This window comes from Diplotaxodon limnothrissa, linkage group LG7 (assembly GCF_057381915.1).
Source record: "Diplotaxodon limnothrissa isolate DT_005_m linkage group LG7, D_limnothrissa_male_GT1.1, whole genome shotgun sequence".
NCBI lineage: Eukaryota > Metazoa > Chordata > Actinopteri > Cichliformes > Cichlidae > Diplotaxodon > Diplotaxodon limnothrissa.
The window spans coordinates 8814318-8833352 of NC_140602.1; the positions used below are offsets into that span (position 1 = coordinate 8814318).

Below are 19035 nucleotides of genomic sequence, written 5' to 3' on the forward strand. Positions count from 1 at the left end.
CGAAATCACCACATCCCGGTGAACCTGCTGTCCCTGGTGTTGTCCCGCGTGGTAATGCAGCCTTTGGGTAGTCTTTACAAGCTTGTTGCATATTTTTTAGAAAGGGAATATTCTGGCAAAGTCCACAGATATATGAATTTTGCAGCGCGAAACCTGCTGTTTCTCACACTCCCCAAAGCACTTGCGTGTAAATTGCGCGTGAGCAAGTTTATACAGGCTATCACGCAGCGTACCATATTTCGTCCTACATGTGTGCGATTACAGTGAGCCCGAGGAAGCTCCCCTGGCAGTGTAGTAAGAGTGAAGCGCCTCCTGTGCTATTTCCCCTCCTCTCCATCCCTTTACGCCGAACCAGAACCATTCATCTCTCCCCTCCTTCAGGCTTCACATCCGGGTCATCCGCCAGGATCTGTCTCTTACGTCTGTGTGTCTGACAGAGTGATAATTATTTCAGTCCGCTGCCGTGCTGTACTGCAGCTCTCTGCCCGACTGCGCGGCTCGCAGAGCGGACACTGCGCCAGCGTGCACCGGTGATGATGGAGCCACGAGCGCCGTGAAGCTGCAGCCGCTCGCACAAAAGGCAGAGATGAGACGGTAGGAGGCTTTTGCAGGGGCTAGCCCGCGGTGATTAACTCGCCCTAACGATGTCGAAGAGCCTCAAGAAGAAAAACCACTGGACCAACAAAGTCCACGAAGCGGTGATAACCCGGGGGAAAGAAGGCGAGCTGGGGTTCGAGCTGAAGGGGGGCGCGGAGAACGGCCAGTTCCCCTACTTCGGCGAGGTGAAGCAAGGGAAGGGGCTGATCCAGAGCGGCAAACTGGCCCAGGATGAACTGCTGCTGGAGGTCAACGACATGCCAGTAGCCGGGCTCACTACCCGGGACGTGCTGGCCGTGATCAAACACTGCAAAGACCCGGTCCGCTTCAAATGTGTCAAGCAAGGTGAGATATGCGCTGGACGGGAGAGGGGCCAGGAGCGCGGATCCGCGGAGAGGCGTGCGTGTGTGGCGTGTTTGTGTAAATGAGTGTTGCTGGTTTGATTAAGATGTCATTCGTGCAGTCATCTGTCAGTCTGCATTAAAGCGAGAAGCCGGTGTAAACACGGACCTTTGCTAGGCTGCAGGCCTGTTTTGTTGCTGAAATACAATTACGAGTCGTAATGAAGGGCTCAGTCCACCAGGATCAGCAACTATAATGATTACATCGCAGCCAGGAGCAGCCGCGGTCTGTTTATCGCTGGTTCGATGCCTCCAGGCTGGAGGGGGTGTGTCCGTTTAGGCTTGATGCCACAGCCTGCGGTTTTCTCCTTTTTTTTGGTCGAGGACGCGAGGCCTTCGCTGTGGATCAAATGTTTTTCTTCTTCTTCTCTCTCTTCTCTTTGCTGGCTGCTGTACAGTCTGAGCAGACAGACATGCTTCACACAAACAACTGCTGCATGCCAGCCCAGATCAGTGCTGTTATTCCACGATACCTGCACTCCCATGAAGCTTTCATATTGATCACCCCCTTTAAAAATTCACTGGCATGTGCACATGTGGTGCTCATGAAATACTCAATAATTGTGCAGGTCATGCTTAGGGTAGCTTTGAGGGTGCTTTGATTAAAAAAAACAAAATCAAAACCAAACTGTAGCCTCTGAAGATGGAGGGTTGTTGTGATGTTCCAGTGGATTTCTGGCAGCAGACTTGACTGAGTGACCTGCTTCTGTCAGCCAGTGTAAGAGCAGTCAGGGTGTCTGCGCAGAGAGAACATTGGATAGAAGTTAAAAGTGGAGGAGATGCTTATCATCGCACCCTCTGAGGTTCAGTTAAGCCCCAGTAAGTGGCTAAAAAGGGCTGCGTTCCCAGCTGCGAAATAAGCCTCAGTGTAGCTTGAAATCACGCAGTTTTTTAATTTTATTTTTGGACATTGCCGAGCATGTTTACAGAGGATTCGCCTGCTCTGTCTCAGTCCCTGTGTTTCCATGGGTTGCATCAACGTGATTGATTACTGAGTTGGAGCTGCTGACAGAGTGGGAGTGTGGTGTTGTGATGTGTGAGGGGTTAAAATGCTAATGTGCCTCTAACAGACAGGTCTATTCTCTTCCTCCCTCACTTATGCATTTAAACATGAGTCTATGCGTGTATTGAACTTCCCACCTCGCTGCTCTCCAGATGAACGTCGTCTTTGCCGAGAACGTCCTTGAGCCCTCTGCTGTTTGTGCACAGCTTCTTGTCCCCTTCACTACATATATTTTTTCGCTCCCTCTCCCTCTTTCTCTCCCTGTCATATTAGTATTTGACTTCCATCCAGTGGAGAGCGGAGTATATTTATGGAAGACAGTTGCTGACACACTCACGGCCCGCCGAGGAATCATCTAGAAGGAGTCCAGCCGCTCGACTCAGAGGCCACACACAGCCAAAAAAAAAAAATCAGAGATATGGATGTCCCGTCTGAGTGCACAATCACGTCTGCCCGACCGTGCAGACATGCACGCACTTACACGTTTTAACAGGCTATTTCCAGTCAGGTACACTGTAGAAAGCCCCGCTCCAGTCCCAGAGGGATCACTGCACTGGCAGAGAGGCCTGATGGACCTCCACATTGAGGTGACTCTGCCGTCACCTCCTTCATGTGCCTACATCACAGTCTTTTAGGAACTACGGCATTCAGACATGTTTTCACTGTGCTCTCATTTAAATCGATGGGACGAGGGAAGCCAGTCATGCAGATTTTACTGGAACAAACATGCATATTTGTTTCCCCCAAAAAATATCTGTGTTGGCAATTTTTTTTTGTGTGCATTGCACCACGCAGGTGTGAGCTGTCATTTAGGACGTATCACTTTCTAAAAGTGTCCATAAACATCATGTGTCAATCAGTCAAACTGCTTTCTTTTATACAGAAATTATTTAAGCGTGATAGCTGGATTGCCAACAAAGAAACAATTTCAAGTGCAGATCTCAGGGGAGTTGTTATTTATTCCCCGTCTATGTTTGTGTGTGTGTTTAACTGCTTCAAAATTCTCACCCCTCTGTCTTGTAAATGAATGTGCTGTAAATAAATCTCACCATCAAAGCAACAAACTGCACCACAAAATACCAACAAAGCATAACAATTTCTACATTTTTTAAGCAATACTCTGGAACTTCCTGGCTGAACGGATAGCCGAGTGGTTAGGTCAGTCACTGCGTGGGTTCAAATGCTTTGTGTCATCTTCCGCTCTCTCCTAATTCCACCCTCCACCCCCCTAAAAAACCAAAAGCTTAAAACAAAGGGCCTTTTCACTGATGACACTGTGTCGTGTCATAGCTGGAGAGTCACGGATGTTATAAGAAAACAAGTGAGTCCACGCTGGTTCGCTGTTGGCGTGACACGAAACGAGGCCTGTTATGACAATTAGTGTGTTGTTGTTGAGCTTAAACTGCTCGTTTGTACATTAGATGTTGCTTGTGCCCGTTTGCACCTAATGATTTTGATGTAGAGCTCTCCTCCATGTTCATCACCTCATCCGGAGCGAGCGTGAGTGAGGTGCAAACGGCTGCTCGACTCAGTGAGGCAGATTTATAGAAGTGCCATGAAGATCACAACCGCAGAGGTGTTAGAACAGTATGGAGTGGAGAGAAGTGTGAATAAGTGTGTGTATGTGTGTGTGACAAAGTGAGAAAGACAAAGGTGGAGTTTTAAGAGAAGAGTGTGGTGGAGATGTGAGAAAAGACACTTGGCAAAATGGACTCTGTTCCCTCTTGTTGTTATTATTCATTCATTTATTTATTTATTTATTTATTTTACAGACGATGTCTGGCAGGTTCTTCATTCTTAGGCTACGTCTACACTAATGCGTTTTCGTTTGAAAACGCATCATTTTCTCTCCGTTTTGGCCTCCCGTCCACACTCAGATGGCGTTTTCCTCAAGGTAAAACGCAGCGTTTTGAAAACGTTCTCGAAAACGCATTCATTTCAAAACGGAGCTGTCCCGTCGCAGTGTGGACACTCGAAAACGCAGACTTAGTCATGTGATGCAGTCCATCCATCCATCCATCCATTCGCTTCTGCTTATCCTTTTCAGGGTCACGGGGGGCGCTGGAGCCTATCCCAGCTGTCATGGGGCGAGAGGCGGGGTACACCCTGGACAGGTCGCCAGTCTGTCGCAGGGCCAACAACAGAGACAGACAACCATTCGCACTCACATTCACTCGCACATTCACACCTAGTGGCAATTTGGATTATCCAATTAACCTATCCCCACGAGTTGCATGTCTTTGGACATGCAGCTTGTTTCCAGTCATGTGACCAATTAAACAAAGATAGCGGAGTGCATTATACAGCAGTTGTGTGGATTGCTTTCAATTTTGACAGCCCTAAAAAAGATTAATATCACTTTGTACATGCTCCAGATATCTTTTCTTCAAATTCTTTAATTCTCACACGCTTTTGCGCATGCGCAGGACTGGAACGTAAGCGTTTTGGGCCGTTTCAATGTGGACGCGCAACTCTGTGAACATGACTGAAAACGCTAGTGTGGACGCAGAGCGTTTTCAGAAGAAAAGGCAGTTTTCAAATCTATCCGGACTAGTGTGGACGTAGCCTTAAAAGCAAAATAATGTGTTTATGTCTATACCTGTGATGTTATCTTTCTCCCCTCACCCCAAATCAGTCGCAACAGATGGCCTCCCTGAGCTTGTTTCCTGTTAAAAGGGAGTTTTTTTCTCCCCACTGTCACAAGTGCATTGCTCAAAGGGGTCATTTGATTGTTGGGGTTTTCCGTATTACTGCAGAGTCTTTACCTTACATCTTGAGGCGACTGCTGTTCTGATTTAGTAGAAATAAAAAATGACAGCATGTTGAAAATGTTCAGTAATGTTTGGAATCTCATTAATTTTCACTGCTGTTTTCAGTTTTTTGGGGGAAAAAAGCCCCTGAAAAGTTATATGACTAAAACTTAATCGATAAACTTGGAGACAAATAAGACAAGTGGTAATATCAGCTGTTTTGGGAGCCTTTTTTCTCTCATTCAGATTCAGGCTGAATCTACAACAAGTCCTGATATAATTTACATACCAATAAGCAGAATATCAGAAATGCCCTTTTCCCTACTTGAAGATTCCTCCATATAAGAAAAGAAACCAACGCTGTCACTGCTTGTCTCTCTGAAATTTAATTTTCTCCCCTCCAAATGTAGTATATATTTTTGGCTCGCGGAGAAAAGTGTGGAGGTGGAAGACCCCGGGATGTTTTATGCAGTTGGGTTTGTGAGCACAATATGTGTTCCTTCTGAGGGAAAACAACATGAATTCAAAATGTTAACATGGCCTTTAACATCTAAGTGGAGCACAGTCAGCCTCCGTCACACTGTGCAGCACTCGCCCACAGCTTATACGGGGCAGGCCAGCAAGCTCGCGGTTCCTTAATGAAACTGTTAACTGGGATTCTGCAGACAGCAGTAAAAACATATGTTCGTCCTACTGATTGCATAAATTTGATGATCTGCTTTGTGAAGTTGACTGTTTCAAATCTGCAGTTTACAACAAGAACGCGGGCTCATTTGATCGCAATTTTGCTTCGAATTCGTTAAACATCACATCTTCAGTTTGACACAAAGGTCTTCTTTTAGATGTATGGTTGAGATGAGCGAACATTCATGAAGGCTTAAATGTGCACCTGTTAACTGCGTATGCATAGATGGAGTGATTATATGCTGCCTAAACAACCTATCAGCAAATAAAAATGATACTTATTGAAGTTTCTGTGTTGTGTTAACATGAATTTTGCACTGCTCAAGTTCAGACATGGTGTGATGAAGACCAAACAATTGACCCATTTCTTAGAATGAAGACTTCTTTGTTTCATAAGAATAATAGGGGAATAAATAACACCAAAATAAAGTAAAATATAGTAGCGTTAGCCTTAAAAATCTTTGTATTAGTAAAAATGTAGTTTTTTAGATGAACCTTAATTTTTTTTTAATCCTTGAAAAAGAAAAACATGCAAAAAGCTGAGACTGTGAGGAAATATTTCCTTCGGGATTAATAAAGTATTCTGATTCTGAAATATCTTTATTTATCAAAAAGGGATATTTTCAGGTTTTACAGCTGTGTGCAGACAGGGAGGTAGGCAAACCTTCAATTTGGTGGGTGTACTGGAATTTAGACTTTCCTTGAATAAATGAAGTGCGTAACAAATACTTCATTTTACCCCTAAAATCTTTTATAATAGTATGTTTGTTTTTGTGTAGCGGTATCCATTTTCCACAAACAAATGCAACAGGCTGTTAAGCTATTAAGGATATTGTTGTATGCGCTAAGCTTTTTAAGCATGTTTTCCAGTTTATTTCAGAGCAGAAAAAAACACACATTTGAATATTTTCATGAGTCTTTTCTGATGTCTTATTGCAATTTTTTTAAGACTCTAAAAAAGATATATTGATCCAAACACAGCACGTAGGAGAAATTGGAAAGCTTGACAGGCTTTCCAGGCATGGTTATGGTTGCTAAGCTCAGACTGAATAATCACTCTTTGGAGGCGTCGATGGTCACAAAGCACAAATCTCAAAGCTACTGTCCAAGCAAGGCCATATAAAACTGCTTATATAAAAAAACTAAACAAAATAGAAAATACAGCCACAGCAGTGTTGCAGCACAAAAAAGCTTAATGGTTGTTCAGTTAGCTTTTAATCTCTCTAAAATCTACACTTTGGGTCATTTTCTGATGTTGTCAAGTTTTCTGACTTGGCTGTCCAAGTGCTGCCAGTCCTCTTAATGATGTAAAGTACAGTATTGGGGGACAGATGGAGCAGAGGGAGAGAAGGCGACCTTCTTCTGCTCTCATGTCGCTTTGTTGATGAGAAGCTTGAAGAATCAGTGCATAACATCCTGTCTGCTCCGTTGGTATTAATAACTCACCAAGAGATGAGTTCTGTCAGAGGCGGAGGATGATTTTATTGAGGCTAGAAGCTGCTGGAGCTCAGCTCAGAGGATCAAACCCGAGCTCAGCCAGCCAATGACCAAATATCTAACTGGTCCAGTTAAGTGAATTAGGTCAATGTAATTCTCCTTAGCGTGGACACGCTGCATGGGACTGCACTGGGACTGTGCTGCAGCATGTGTTTGTGAGGTGCAGATAGAAGCCGTGTCTTTGTGTGAAAGACGTGACTGAAAGAAGGTTTTTGTCAAGTGATTTTCCCTAAATGTCATTCGAGTCATGATGTGATCAGAGTTTTTAAGAACCGTGACACCAGTTCGCCCGCCGTTCAGTTATTCTAATGTCAGGATGTGACTGGTTATGATGCCAGTTTTAGCATTTTTGCAGAATCTGTGACAGCACAGATTTTAGTGATGGATCGATGTGGCAATGCGACCATATGATGCTGTGTGAGGCTGCATTTCATACTGGCTGAGATAAACATCAAATTCTTATGATTATTCAGGATGAGTGTGTCTGAGTGCTGAGAGAGAGAGGGGGGGTGAAATATGCTGAGAAAGGAATTAAGTGCGAGTATGTAAAATGTATGCATGCACACATTCATTATGGGAACAATAGAAAGTTGTCTTTGTGTGCAAGATTTCAGCAATGAATCATCTCTTTTGATGAAATAACGTGGACACAAAAATGGTAAAAATACAAAGACGAAGCTGATTTTGGGGCATATTTGCTCTGACGGTTGTTTTCCTTGTTTGTTTTGTTTATATGACATATTACTTGACATTATGTTCATTGTTTATTTTACACTGAATTCTGAAAATTGGTTTTAAAAGCATGGCTGTATAAATAAATCTTAATTTGTGGGTATTTATGTTTTACACCTTACACCGCTGGCCACCTAGTGGAGCTTCTTTATCTTGTGACAACCGCAGTGAAAGTAATGTAATCAGGCTGAGGTGATTTTGCTTCGTAAGAGAAAAATGTTGTGCCTGTGTGAGATTTTTTTTTTCCTTTTTGGTCTTTTACTGAATCAGCAACACGCTGCAAAATCCTCAGTAAAAGTAAAAGTTATGAATTACAAATATTGCCTAACTGCAAGTATATTAGGATACAAAACCTAATAATACAAGAAAATATTCTGTTGATTGAATGAACATTATTGCGCAAAGCTTCTAAATAATCCCTCATTTCTTTATATTTTGCTTCCAAGGAGAAGGACTTTCTTCTATATCTTCTAAAGAGGCCCTGAGCAATACTTCTCCAGGCTTTCTCAATGTCTTTCAAAGTTTTTCAATATTGGCTCCTTTTTCACTCATTTTCAGTACAGTCCTTGTATCTGGCCTTTCAGAGGATGTTTTATTTTTTTTCTACCGTTTAGGGTACGTAACACTGACCTATGAATCATTCAAGCATAAAAAAGGCACCAAAATCACAGGAAAAAACAGTGATGTGTCTGTATATAACAGACAACTTAAACTGTATATTTATTACTAGCAGTCTGTGACAAAAAATGAATTAAAGGATTATTCTATTCTAGCCTGTGACAAAAACTCATAATTTGTTCCCATTCCTTTAGTTGAATCTATAAAGAATGACAAAAACAAACTTGGCATATTTTGGCATGGTGTGCAGTGCGTTCTTAAAGAATTAAAGGAAATTGGACAAGTGGAGGACAAAAGAAGAAGTGGAAGGGCTAAAAATCTATCTACAGCAGAAGAACAGCACCTGAATGTCATGTCCTTAAGAAATGATACAGGATCTGAGAGATGCATCTGAATCTTTGGTTGATCGATCTACTAGCAAAGCCTTATCAGAAAAGATGTAAAGATGCCATTCTTATGCCATTCACAAGGAACTGGGCTGAAAATCACTGGTAACAGATCTCTTTTGTTAAAGAATCTAAACAATTTTACATTTTGGCTTCACATTGTCATCAGTATGTACTGAGAAACTCAGGAGAGTAGTACAACAGTGAGTGTTTACAGCCATCTGTAAAACATCATCGAGCCTCTGCCATGTTTTGGGGCTGCATTTCAGGCAGTAGTGTTGGAGAGGTCAAAATTGATGGAATTATGAATGAAGAAAAGTGCAATCAGATCTGCAATTCTGGCGGGCGCTTGTGTATGTGTGTCTGATCCATATTGGTAACCACTGGTTTAAGCTGTATGATCCGGTCCATATGTTTTTCATATGAAGTTTTAGTTGGCTCTCAAATTTTTTGTGGTCTAAAAAGTACACAGAAATAAAAAGTGGCAAAAAATGGAAGTCCTCTAGTGTTTACATTTGTACGTAGACATGTATATTCACTACACTCTCCTACTGACATTCACATGCAACCCCTGTCACTTTACTCTTTTTCTCCCACTGTCTCAGTCAGCCGAGAGGTCTGAGGGTTTAATGAGGCGACTGTACAGCTGAGAGACACCACCACCTCTCACCTCCAGAGGTGGAGGCAGACAGCTCATCACAGCTGCCGCATGTATTTAGAGTCACTCGGTTTGTCTGGCTTTGCGCATACAATACCTGTGTGTTTTATAAGTCAGCAGGTCTGCTTTGAAAATGATATCTGCTGTATTTAGAAAACCTTCTCAGGGAGTCAGGGCTGTGGTGAAACAACAGCTTCCCTCCTACTTTCACTGAATCATATCTTATTCAGTCAGGCATGGCAGCACAGAAGGCAGCGCATGGTTTTCATTCATTGACATAGTGTGTATTAGCCAGCAGCGCTAATCTGATAGCTTCACTGTGGGCTTCAGATCTGAATGAGAAGGATTATAAAAGCTGGCGTCAGGAGCTACTCCGGCTGCTGCACTGAAACTGGTGGATGGCTACCAACAATGGCGTGTGATTTTCTGACTTTCTAAAGAGGCTCACTTTCATTCCCGAGTTGAATAGCTTGAAGTGGAGCCAACTCATACGCAGAGTACTGTGACACACGTCATGCACTATATATATAATATGTGTATACGTGTTTTTCATAACCACACCTCAGCTGTTTTGAAGACCCTCTAATTTTTTTGCTCTGCATCGGTTTATGCACATGATCATGAGTTCATTTCACTGTTGTACCTCCATACAATAAATTAATGGGGGGAAAATCCCTTTGTGTAAGGCTGCTCTGCTTAAATATGAATTTAAATTCCACTGCTGACTCAATCATGCTCATTGCAGCAGCAGGCAGCTTCCTGTTCTACTGGAAGAAATCTCGGCTGACGTGTTAAAGTGCTTCATTTACATTCTGGATCGTTTCATAACTGTAGCTAATGCTTCCTACCAGTAGAGGACAGCATCTGTCTAATCAGTTTTCAAAGGAGCAGCTCTCTATCTGCTCTGACACTCTCACAGGAAGTTTAATAGTAGCAGACTGAACTCCACTGAGTTCAAAAGTGTTGCATTCAGTAGTTGCACTGAAGCAACTCTGCTGTTTGAGATGAATGTGCAAGTTTCTGTGTATAAAGGCGAGCCTGTCACTGACTAATTCAACATAAAGAGCATCAAAGATAGCAGGAACTGTAAGTTGTGTCTTTTAAATTGTAAAAAAAAAAGGACCAAAATCATGTTCTTATAGGCTACAGAGACACAAGTTTCCCACCTGAACTTATTTAGTCTTCTAGTTACGAAAGTTAAATCCTTCTCTGAGCTCAGGGGCCAAGATCTGATCAAACTCATACAGTGCCTTCTGATATCTTTAAAAAATGCCACTAGACACAAACCTTTTCCCAGAAGAGACATTCTTTTGGTTACCCTGAATGATCCGCAACACCCAGCAGAGACAGACATCTGTCTCTTTGTGGGGGATTTTTAAGGAAAATTGAAAATGGTTTGCATTAAATTCACTGAAGCAGAAACCTAGCCTGCTAAAAAAAAAAAAAAAATTCTAATAATATCTCTTGTGACAGGGCTGAAACCTTATTTGAGAAGATCTTTGAGAATAACTCAAACCTTGGATGACTCAACCTGTCAGTCCTTTACTTTGTTATGTGCTTATGGGAGAGACTAACAAGGATGCTGTTTATACATGGTGTTTGTAAAGGTTTGATCAATCAGAAGGGAAGATGCACTTTATTGGCAAAAGTATTTGCTCGTCTGCCTTCACATGCATATAATCTTAAGTGACATCTCATTGTTAATCCATAGGGTTTAATACGATGCCAGCTCAACCTTTCCAGCTATGAGAGCTTCAACTCTTATGGGAAGGCTTTCCACAAGGATTTGGTGTGTTTATGGGAATCTTTTGACAATTCTTCCAGAAGAGTGTTTGTGAGGTTTGGATGTGAAGGCCCGGCTCACAGTCTCTGCTCTAATTCATCCCAAAGGTGTTCTGTTGTGTTGAAGCCAGACTCACTCATCCATGTCTTTATGGACTTTGCTTTGTGCACCGGTGAGCAGTCATGTTGGAACATGAAGGGGTCATCCCCGAAACCTTCCCACAAAGTTGGGAGCATGAAATTGTCCAAAATGTCTTGGTGTGCTAAGCATCAAGAGTTCCTTTCACTGGAACTAAGGGGCCGAGCCCATCTCTTAAAATATAACCCCACACCATGCTCCCCCTCCACCAAACTTTACACTTGCCATAATGCAGTCAGACATGTACCGTTCTCCTGGCACCCACAAACCCAGACGATCAGATTGCCAGGCTGAAAAGTGTGACACTCCAGAGAACACACCACCACTGCTCTAGATCCAGTGGTGGTGTGCTTTGCATCAGTGGATCCAATGGATCCAAGCCTTACATCACCAGGCACCAATGTTTACATTGGTGCCTGGTGATGCAAGGCTTGGATGCAGCTGCTCGGTCACTGAAACCCATTTCATGAAGCTCTCCACACACTCATCTTGAGCTCAGCTGAAGGCCACATGAAGTTTGGAAGTTTGTAGCAACTGACTCTGCAGAAAGTTGTCGACCTCTGAACACAAAGCCCATTTGCATCTTCTGACCCTGCTCTGTGCTTTTAGGTGACTGAGTTGCGGTTGTTACCGAAAGTGAGGAAACTTCATAACTGGACTTGTTGCAGAGGTGCCATCCTATCACCGTACCACGCTGGAATTTACTGAGCTCTTGAGAGGGTCCAATTCTTTCAAAAATGTTTGTAGAAGCTGTTTTCATCCCAAGGTGATTGAGTTTATTCACCTGTTGACATGGAAGCTATTGGAACACCTGAATGATCAATGATCTGGATGAGTGAGTGAGTACTTTTGTCAATATAGTGTATGTTGCTGTCCTTTAACATTAGCATTGACAAATGTTCAGTGTAGCCTGGTCAGACCAAGATATTAAGTGTATTATGCTTAGCTGTTTACTGCTCCAATTGTGGAATTTATTAAACTTCTGGACTTTTACTGCCAATAATTTGGAGTTGATCCTAACGAAATGGTAATCACCTTGATGATGAGTCAGTGGAGCATGCCTGAGCTTAAAAGTATTTTCCACCTGACTTGTTAGGGTCAGAGTTATGGCCATTTCTCGCAGACTTTATGAGCATGGTGTCTATTACATTCTTGTTCATATAGTTCATCCTTGCAAGCTGTAATGGAGAAAAGAAAGGAGCAATCGGGTCAGTACATTGGAGTTGAATTCAATTCATTTTAGTTTGGATTTAGCAGCATGAAGGGCCCCTTAATCACTACAGACAGGGTTTATTAGACTATCAGACCATAGCAGCCAAGTGATGCATTGGAGAGCAGAATCATTATGATGCTCAGAAGGTGGCCTTCTCTCAGCCACAGTCGCAATTATTAATTTTTTGTATTGACAGGAAACACACCCATGCTGGTTTTAACCCCTCAGGGAATTGACTGCTGCACCCCCAAACTGATGAGTTTCTTATTACTCTCCACTGCCTCTGGGGTTTCTTCATATCTCACTCTCTCTGTGTTTTCTACCCATTATTGTTACTCAACTTTCCCACATCTGCGAACCAGCGGATGAAGCGCTTGAGCCGTGCACATTTTACCCTGTTTTTGTCTTTTAATTGGTCTTTCTTTATTTTCCATTAAGAGGCATGCTGCTTGTTTCCGACTGAGTCTTTGGAGCGCTGCTTGAATACAATGAGGAGTGACGGGAGAAAGAAGGCAGTACAAGTCTAACAGAGTTTTTTTTATAGTATGCGAATCCAATTGCCATAATTACCACAAATTTGATAGATGTGTATCTGTGGAGTTGTATTAGCTCAGCGTCGCCAAGCAAAGAACTGTGAGGATATATTGTGTATTATTTGTCCACCAAAGAGCTACAGGTGGGTTTGCTGCACCTTTTAAGTGTTGACCGCTATGCATTCTGTTCTTATGCAGATAATAAACCCCAGCACAAATAGATAAACAATCCTTCACACATAATTTTCAACACAACGCAGAGTGGAGGGGCTGTTTGCTAACAGTGAGGTGTAACTGAGCATGGCTACATGAGGAATTAGGAATGGCAATTCCGTTAGCTCTACCTCTTTTAGTCCTGAAATCTCATTTGTAGTGTGAGCTTGTTTCCCTTTACAGTGACTCAGAGGTTGTGTCTGGCCTTGATTATGGCACCGTAGAGAAAGACATACAGGAACATCATCATTAAGACTAGTCTGAGGATGGGGGGAATCAATATTAAGACCTTTAGGAGAGACGCTCTGTCGTTTACTATTAATAATGGGCCCTGCAGCCTGCTGTAATAACGCCATTAGGAGTACTGGAAACTGATGCTTTATCCACAGCTAAATGGCCTTTTTACAATACACCCACATGTGGCGACTATAAATGCATACAGTATCCAGTATCATTCTCACACAAACACACACGCACACACCGTATATCGCCTGCTTTATCTCACACAGCCCTTCCTGTGCCTAATTGAGAGGGTTAGACAAGAAAAATTGGTCCAAGTCCGATCTTAGTATTCTTTAACTGGACCACAGGAGATGTGGACAAAGACACCGTGAAAGTAAAATGTCAGATATGACAAGGAGATAAAAAGAGGTAGAAAAACAGAATGATAGAAATGAATGTAAAGAGGGAAAGAAAAAAGGTACTGTATGTTCTTTAAAGAGACAGTAACACACATTTTGGCTTTTTAAAATTTTAGTGTTCACAATGTAATGGACTTACGCTATATGTAGCAAATGAAAAATATACTGTAAACAGCCCCAAAATAAAAGAGCAATAGTATTACAGTTAGGGCTGTTCGATATAACGATATATATAGGATGACGATATAAAAACGTCTATGTTTCATTTTACGCTATCGTTTGTTTCGTGGTGTCGCAAAATAAACTGTTTACGGCAATATTTCACTGTAGTGGCTATATTAATTTCTTAAAGTTCTCTCTTTCTCTTATATTTTATATAACCACACTATGGACCACAAGAGCCTGTTTTTGTTTTCGGTAGCAACAACGACGGTAACAGCATCGCGTGTCCGCTTGTTTATGTTCCACATAAACCTTTCACAATAAAGCTCAAGATCCTGTTGAGACTTTTCAAAATAAACGGAATCACGTGAAAGAGCAGATTATTTACGGATGAGAATTAAAAAAGAGCCACCAGGTGCTAAAAAATAAACCTTAGACTCAAACGTTAGAACAGGCTTTTCCCCGCAGCACGCCGTGTAATAAATACTCACAAAGAAAACTGCGGCCTTTACAACTTATGTCTAAAAATGTATCGTTTCATGCATCGGTTAAAACACTCGACTCCAGCTGCATGACGCGCAGCTGGAAACAGTTCCTGCAAGACGAGCTGCCCGAGATTCACAGAATTTATCGGGATGATAGAATTCTTATATCGGGACATGAGATTTTGGTCATATCGCAAAGCCCTAATTACAGTATAGAAATATTTATAGCTTATTAATATACCTTAATTAGTTCTTTCTTCTTTTTTTAAATCTGAAGTGTGTAGAATTTGTCATGCTAACCCCCTTTTCCATATATTATTTGGCTAGGGTCTTATTCTGAAAGGAAACGTAAAAACTGAAATTGACGGTATCAAAAGTAAAGACTGTAACTGAAGATCAAAGCTCAACATTCAGGTTTGAAAACCAAGTATTTGAGTTCATTTCAGTTCCTGCAGTCGAAAGTAAGAGAAAGGTAATAGCATGCTGTGCTAAGCGTGGCCTATGCAGTAGCTGATATTTTACAGGTCAAAATTTAGGACATTTTGAATGTGATGAAAATAATTGTGGTGGCCTTTTTCAGAAATATACAAATGCACTGTAGCATTTTATGTTATCACCTTTGTTGCTGTTACTGTCTTTGAAGTTCATTTATCTGCTAAATAAAAACCAGCATCTTCAGTTTAACCTCACATTTAATGCCGTTCAATTCAAGTTTATTTATATAGTAAAAGCACTTTATATTGTAAGATAAAGACCCTACAATAATAGAGAGAAAACCTCAACAATCAGACGACCCTCTATAAGGAAGAACAAGACAAGATGTTTTCTGAGCATTCAGTTAGCAAACAAACATGAATAACTTAGGTTTGCTGTTAGCCAAACCTAACTTAATAATATATTTATTACATTGTATTAATTAATAAAGAAAACACTGGACATGTTGTTTGACATATGATCTTTATAAATGGGCACCCACACATGAATATTTAGAATCTGTAGGCAAGGAACAAGACTTCTGATACTAGGAGTTTTCTAGTTTTCATATATAGTCTGTAGTATTGACTAGTCAAATTTAAACAAGCTTTGGCTGCTTTCAGCATGTGTGCAGAGCAAAAGACAAAACACACTGACCCAAAAGCAGTCTCAAAACTCAAGATTTTCATCTCTTTTAAAAAAGTATAGTTAGGAAGTCTTGGACCAGATATCCCCTGGCCACACGGAAAGCTCCAAAACATTAGCTGTTAGAGTTTAGCTCATTAGATGATAGCTGATGGATTGTCTGGCTTTGATTATCCTCTTCCTTTTTAAAAAAAATTCTTTCTGTTCATGTTGGTTCCTGACTAGAGCTTCATCTGTGCTGTCCCCCCTAAAAGACATTATATGACTTTACCCTTAATGACAGATTTTGACACCTCGGTATATATCAATGAAGATGTAAATTGATGACCATTAGAACACGTTCTGGGTTTTTCCAAGGGTATATGGGAAGCTGCATAGGCAGAGATGACCTTCACTAACCTTTATGCACATCTGGCCATTTTTGTTCTGTAAGCAGGCCTGAAATATGACAGAAATTGCTCAGGTCAGAAATAAGAAATAAAGGTTACCTAAAGGTAAAGGGGGAGTGAGTTAAAAGAAACACCTGCAGTGTTTAGTCCGTTTAAGTTGAACTCTGGTTTGTTTTCCACTTTGGTGCGATTTAGATGAGAACACAGTAATCACACTCAGGTCCAATTGGAGGAGGTTTAGGTCTAGTTTCAAATGAACTCCATAGCAGTATGTTTATGAGGTGAACGTAATCTGACCTAGCTCCCAGGTGTACGTTGCAAGTTTAAGCTAAACTCAGGATACCATAGATACCATAGATCAAGAAGGTCAGTATGAGTTAGTGACTAGCTGTGGAAGGTATCCAGAGCACACCATATTTATTCTTCAACACAGCCTGAACTCTCTTAGCTTTCTTTGCATTTCTTTATGCAGTCTTCAGGGATAGTTCTCCAGGCTTCTTGAAGGACATTCAAAGCTCTTCTCTGGATGTCAGCTGCCTTTTTTTACTGTACTCCCTCAAGATGATCCCAAACTGCTTCAATAATGTTAAGGTGTTGGCTCTGGTTACTTGAAAGTCAGGGTCCAACTGAGGTCTCTGTTGACGAACCTTGCATGGTTTTTCTTATAATACTCCTGTCAAGGTGGTGGTAGCTGCAGCGCTCAGCTGCTTGGTCAAAGCTTGGATGAGGAAACAGATTTTTTTTTCTCTCTTTTTATTTATGCATGTTTATGAATGTTCATGTCTCAGAGGTGCAGCCGGATATGCGATGCCTCCTGCCTTACAGTGTTTTACTCCTCTGTAACCTGTATGACCTCTTGTGAGAATAAGGAAGCATTATCGATCAACACGTCTCTTTTTGGGTTTCGTTCTCCATGACAACCTCTCTGGTGCAGCAGCACCACTTCACCTCAGCTCTCCTTACATTCCTCTGACCATCACAACAGATATGACCCATTTTACTCAGTGTACTAGTGTGTGTGTGTTTGTGTCTTTGCCAGTAGGATTTAATCAGGTGTGGTTTGTCCTTGGCATGAAATATGAGAAATTTTTGTGTTTAAATGTAAACATGTCTCCTTGCATTTGTGTGTGTGTGTGTGTGGATATACAGTAAGAGTCCGAGTGTGCACGCAGGTGTGAGCTCCTGAAGCATAACTGTAGGGTTGTTTGCAGTTAAGAGTTTAGCAGTTAAACTTTGTGAGGAGAGAAGCTCAGAGAATCAATGTGGCAGGACTGCGCCTGCCTCCTCTCTCAGCCTCCCAGGAAAGTGGGCATGTCGGGTCTAATTATGCCTTCCCAAATCAAACAAAATGGCTCCCATTGGTGTCTGCATCAATATGCTCCCTTCTCCAAGCTCATATTCATACAAACAGTGCAACCCATTAGCTATGCCATGTAAACAAAAGTGGTGCTCAGCAATTTGTGTTGTGCATAACAAAGTCTGAATAAAAATCTTTTTATTATCTAGCCACTTCTTTTAGGCTATAAAAAAATATTTTAATTTCAGCATGCTGATGTTTAACTGGTCCTTACTCACACTATAAGCTTAGACCTGAAACAGTTAGTTGATTAAGAAAATTGCTGCTTTTATAATCGGTTTAGAATTAATTTTTCATGTCTTTTTTTTTTTTTCCAGAATGACTGGAAACTGGAATTCTTTTTTTCTCAGAATTCTGACTTTAATCTCAGAGTCAGAATTCTTTTTTTCCTCCCCGGTGGCACTAATCCTCTTCCGTATATCCGTACATAGACCATAGAAGGTCGGATTAACGTTTACAACCCAGCTCTGAATGTGACAGAATCTAAAACGATACTCTGTTTTATTGGCCAAGTATGGGTACACATACTATGGATTGTAATAATAATACATTTTATTTGAAAGCGCCTTTCAAAACACTCAAGGTCACTGTACACAGTAGAATAAAAGCAAGAAGTTTACAGAATCATAAAAACATAAGACATAAACAAATAAAATAGGAGTTGAGTTTGGACTTAAAGAGAGAGAAGGAAGAGATGTTTCTTAAATCAGGAGGTAGGGAATTCCAGAGTCGTGGAGCAGAGCAGCTGAAAGCCCTGCTCCCCATGGTTACAAGATAGGGGGAGGGGACAGAGAGTGAAAGGGAAGAAGAAGATCTGAGACAACGAGATGGGGCGGTGGTCTTAACCAGGTCAGAGAGATATGGAGGAGAGAGATGATGAATAGCCTTAAATGTGTGCAAGAGTATTTAGAAAATTGATGCGATATTTGACCGGGAGCCAATGAAGCTGCTGCAGGGGAGGAGTGATGTGGTGGACAGAAGGGGTCCTGGTGATGATATGGACAGCAGAGTTCTGGACGCGTTGGAGCTTGTGGATGGATTTTTGAGTAAGACCAAAAAGAAGTGAATTACAATAATCAATCCGGGAAGTAACAAGGCTATGGACAAGAATGGCAGTGGCATGTGGGGTAAGAAAAGGACGGAGCCGATTAATGTTGCGCAATTGAAAATATGCAGACCGAGTAATATTATTAATGTGTAAATTGAAAGATGGAGTACTGTCGAGGATGACACCCAAACTTTTCACAGAGGAAGAAATGAAGACCGGTGAGTTATCGATAGCAATAGAGAAACTGTTGGTTCTGGATAATGTTGATTTAGTGCCTACCAAGAGGAGCTCGGATTTATTACTATTGAGTTTGAGAAAATTAGAAGAGAACCATGAATTTAGTTCAGCTAAGCAGAGGGTGAGGGAGGATGGGGGAAGAGCAAAATCAGGTTTAGTGGACAGATAAAGCTGCGTGTCATCGGCATAACAGTGAAAATGGATATTGTATTTACGGAAAATATGTCCAAGCGGTAGAAGGTAGATAATGAAAAGAAGGGGCCCCAGGACAGATACCTGGGGCATGGCAGTGGTCAGAGGAAGGGGCTGAGAAGTAAAGGATTTGAGTTGAATGAACTGAGTGCGATCAGACAGGTATGATTTAAACCAGGCTAGTGGAGTATGGGAGAGA

General features: G+C 41.6%; 1 protein-coding gene across 1 annotated transcript in view; it reads left to right on the plus strand.

The window, feature by feature from the left end:
• Positions 1 to 644: 644 nt before the first annotated feature.
• The window catches only part of magi2b (membrane associated guanylate kinase, WW and PDZ domain containing 2b), a 91553-nt gene continuing 73162 nt past the window's right edge, over positions 645 to 19035 (plus strand). Inside the window, exon 1 of the mRNA XM_085359123.1 lies at positions 645 to 942. Coding sequence (XP_085215249.1) covers positions 645 to 942 — 298 coding nt within the window. The remainder of the gene's footprint in view (positions 943 to 19035) is intronic.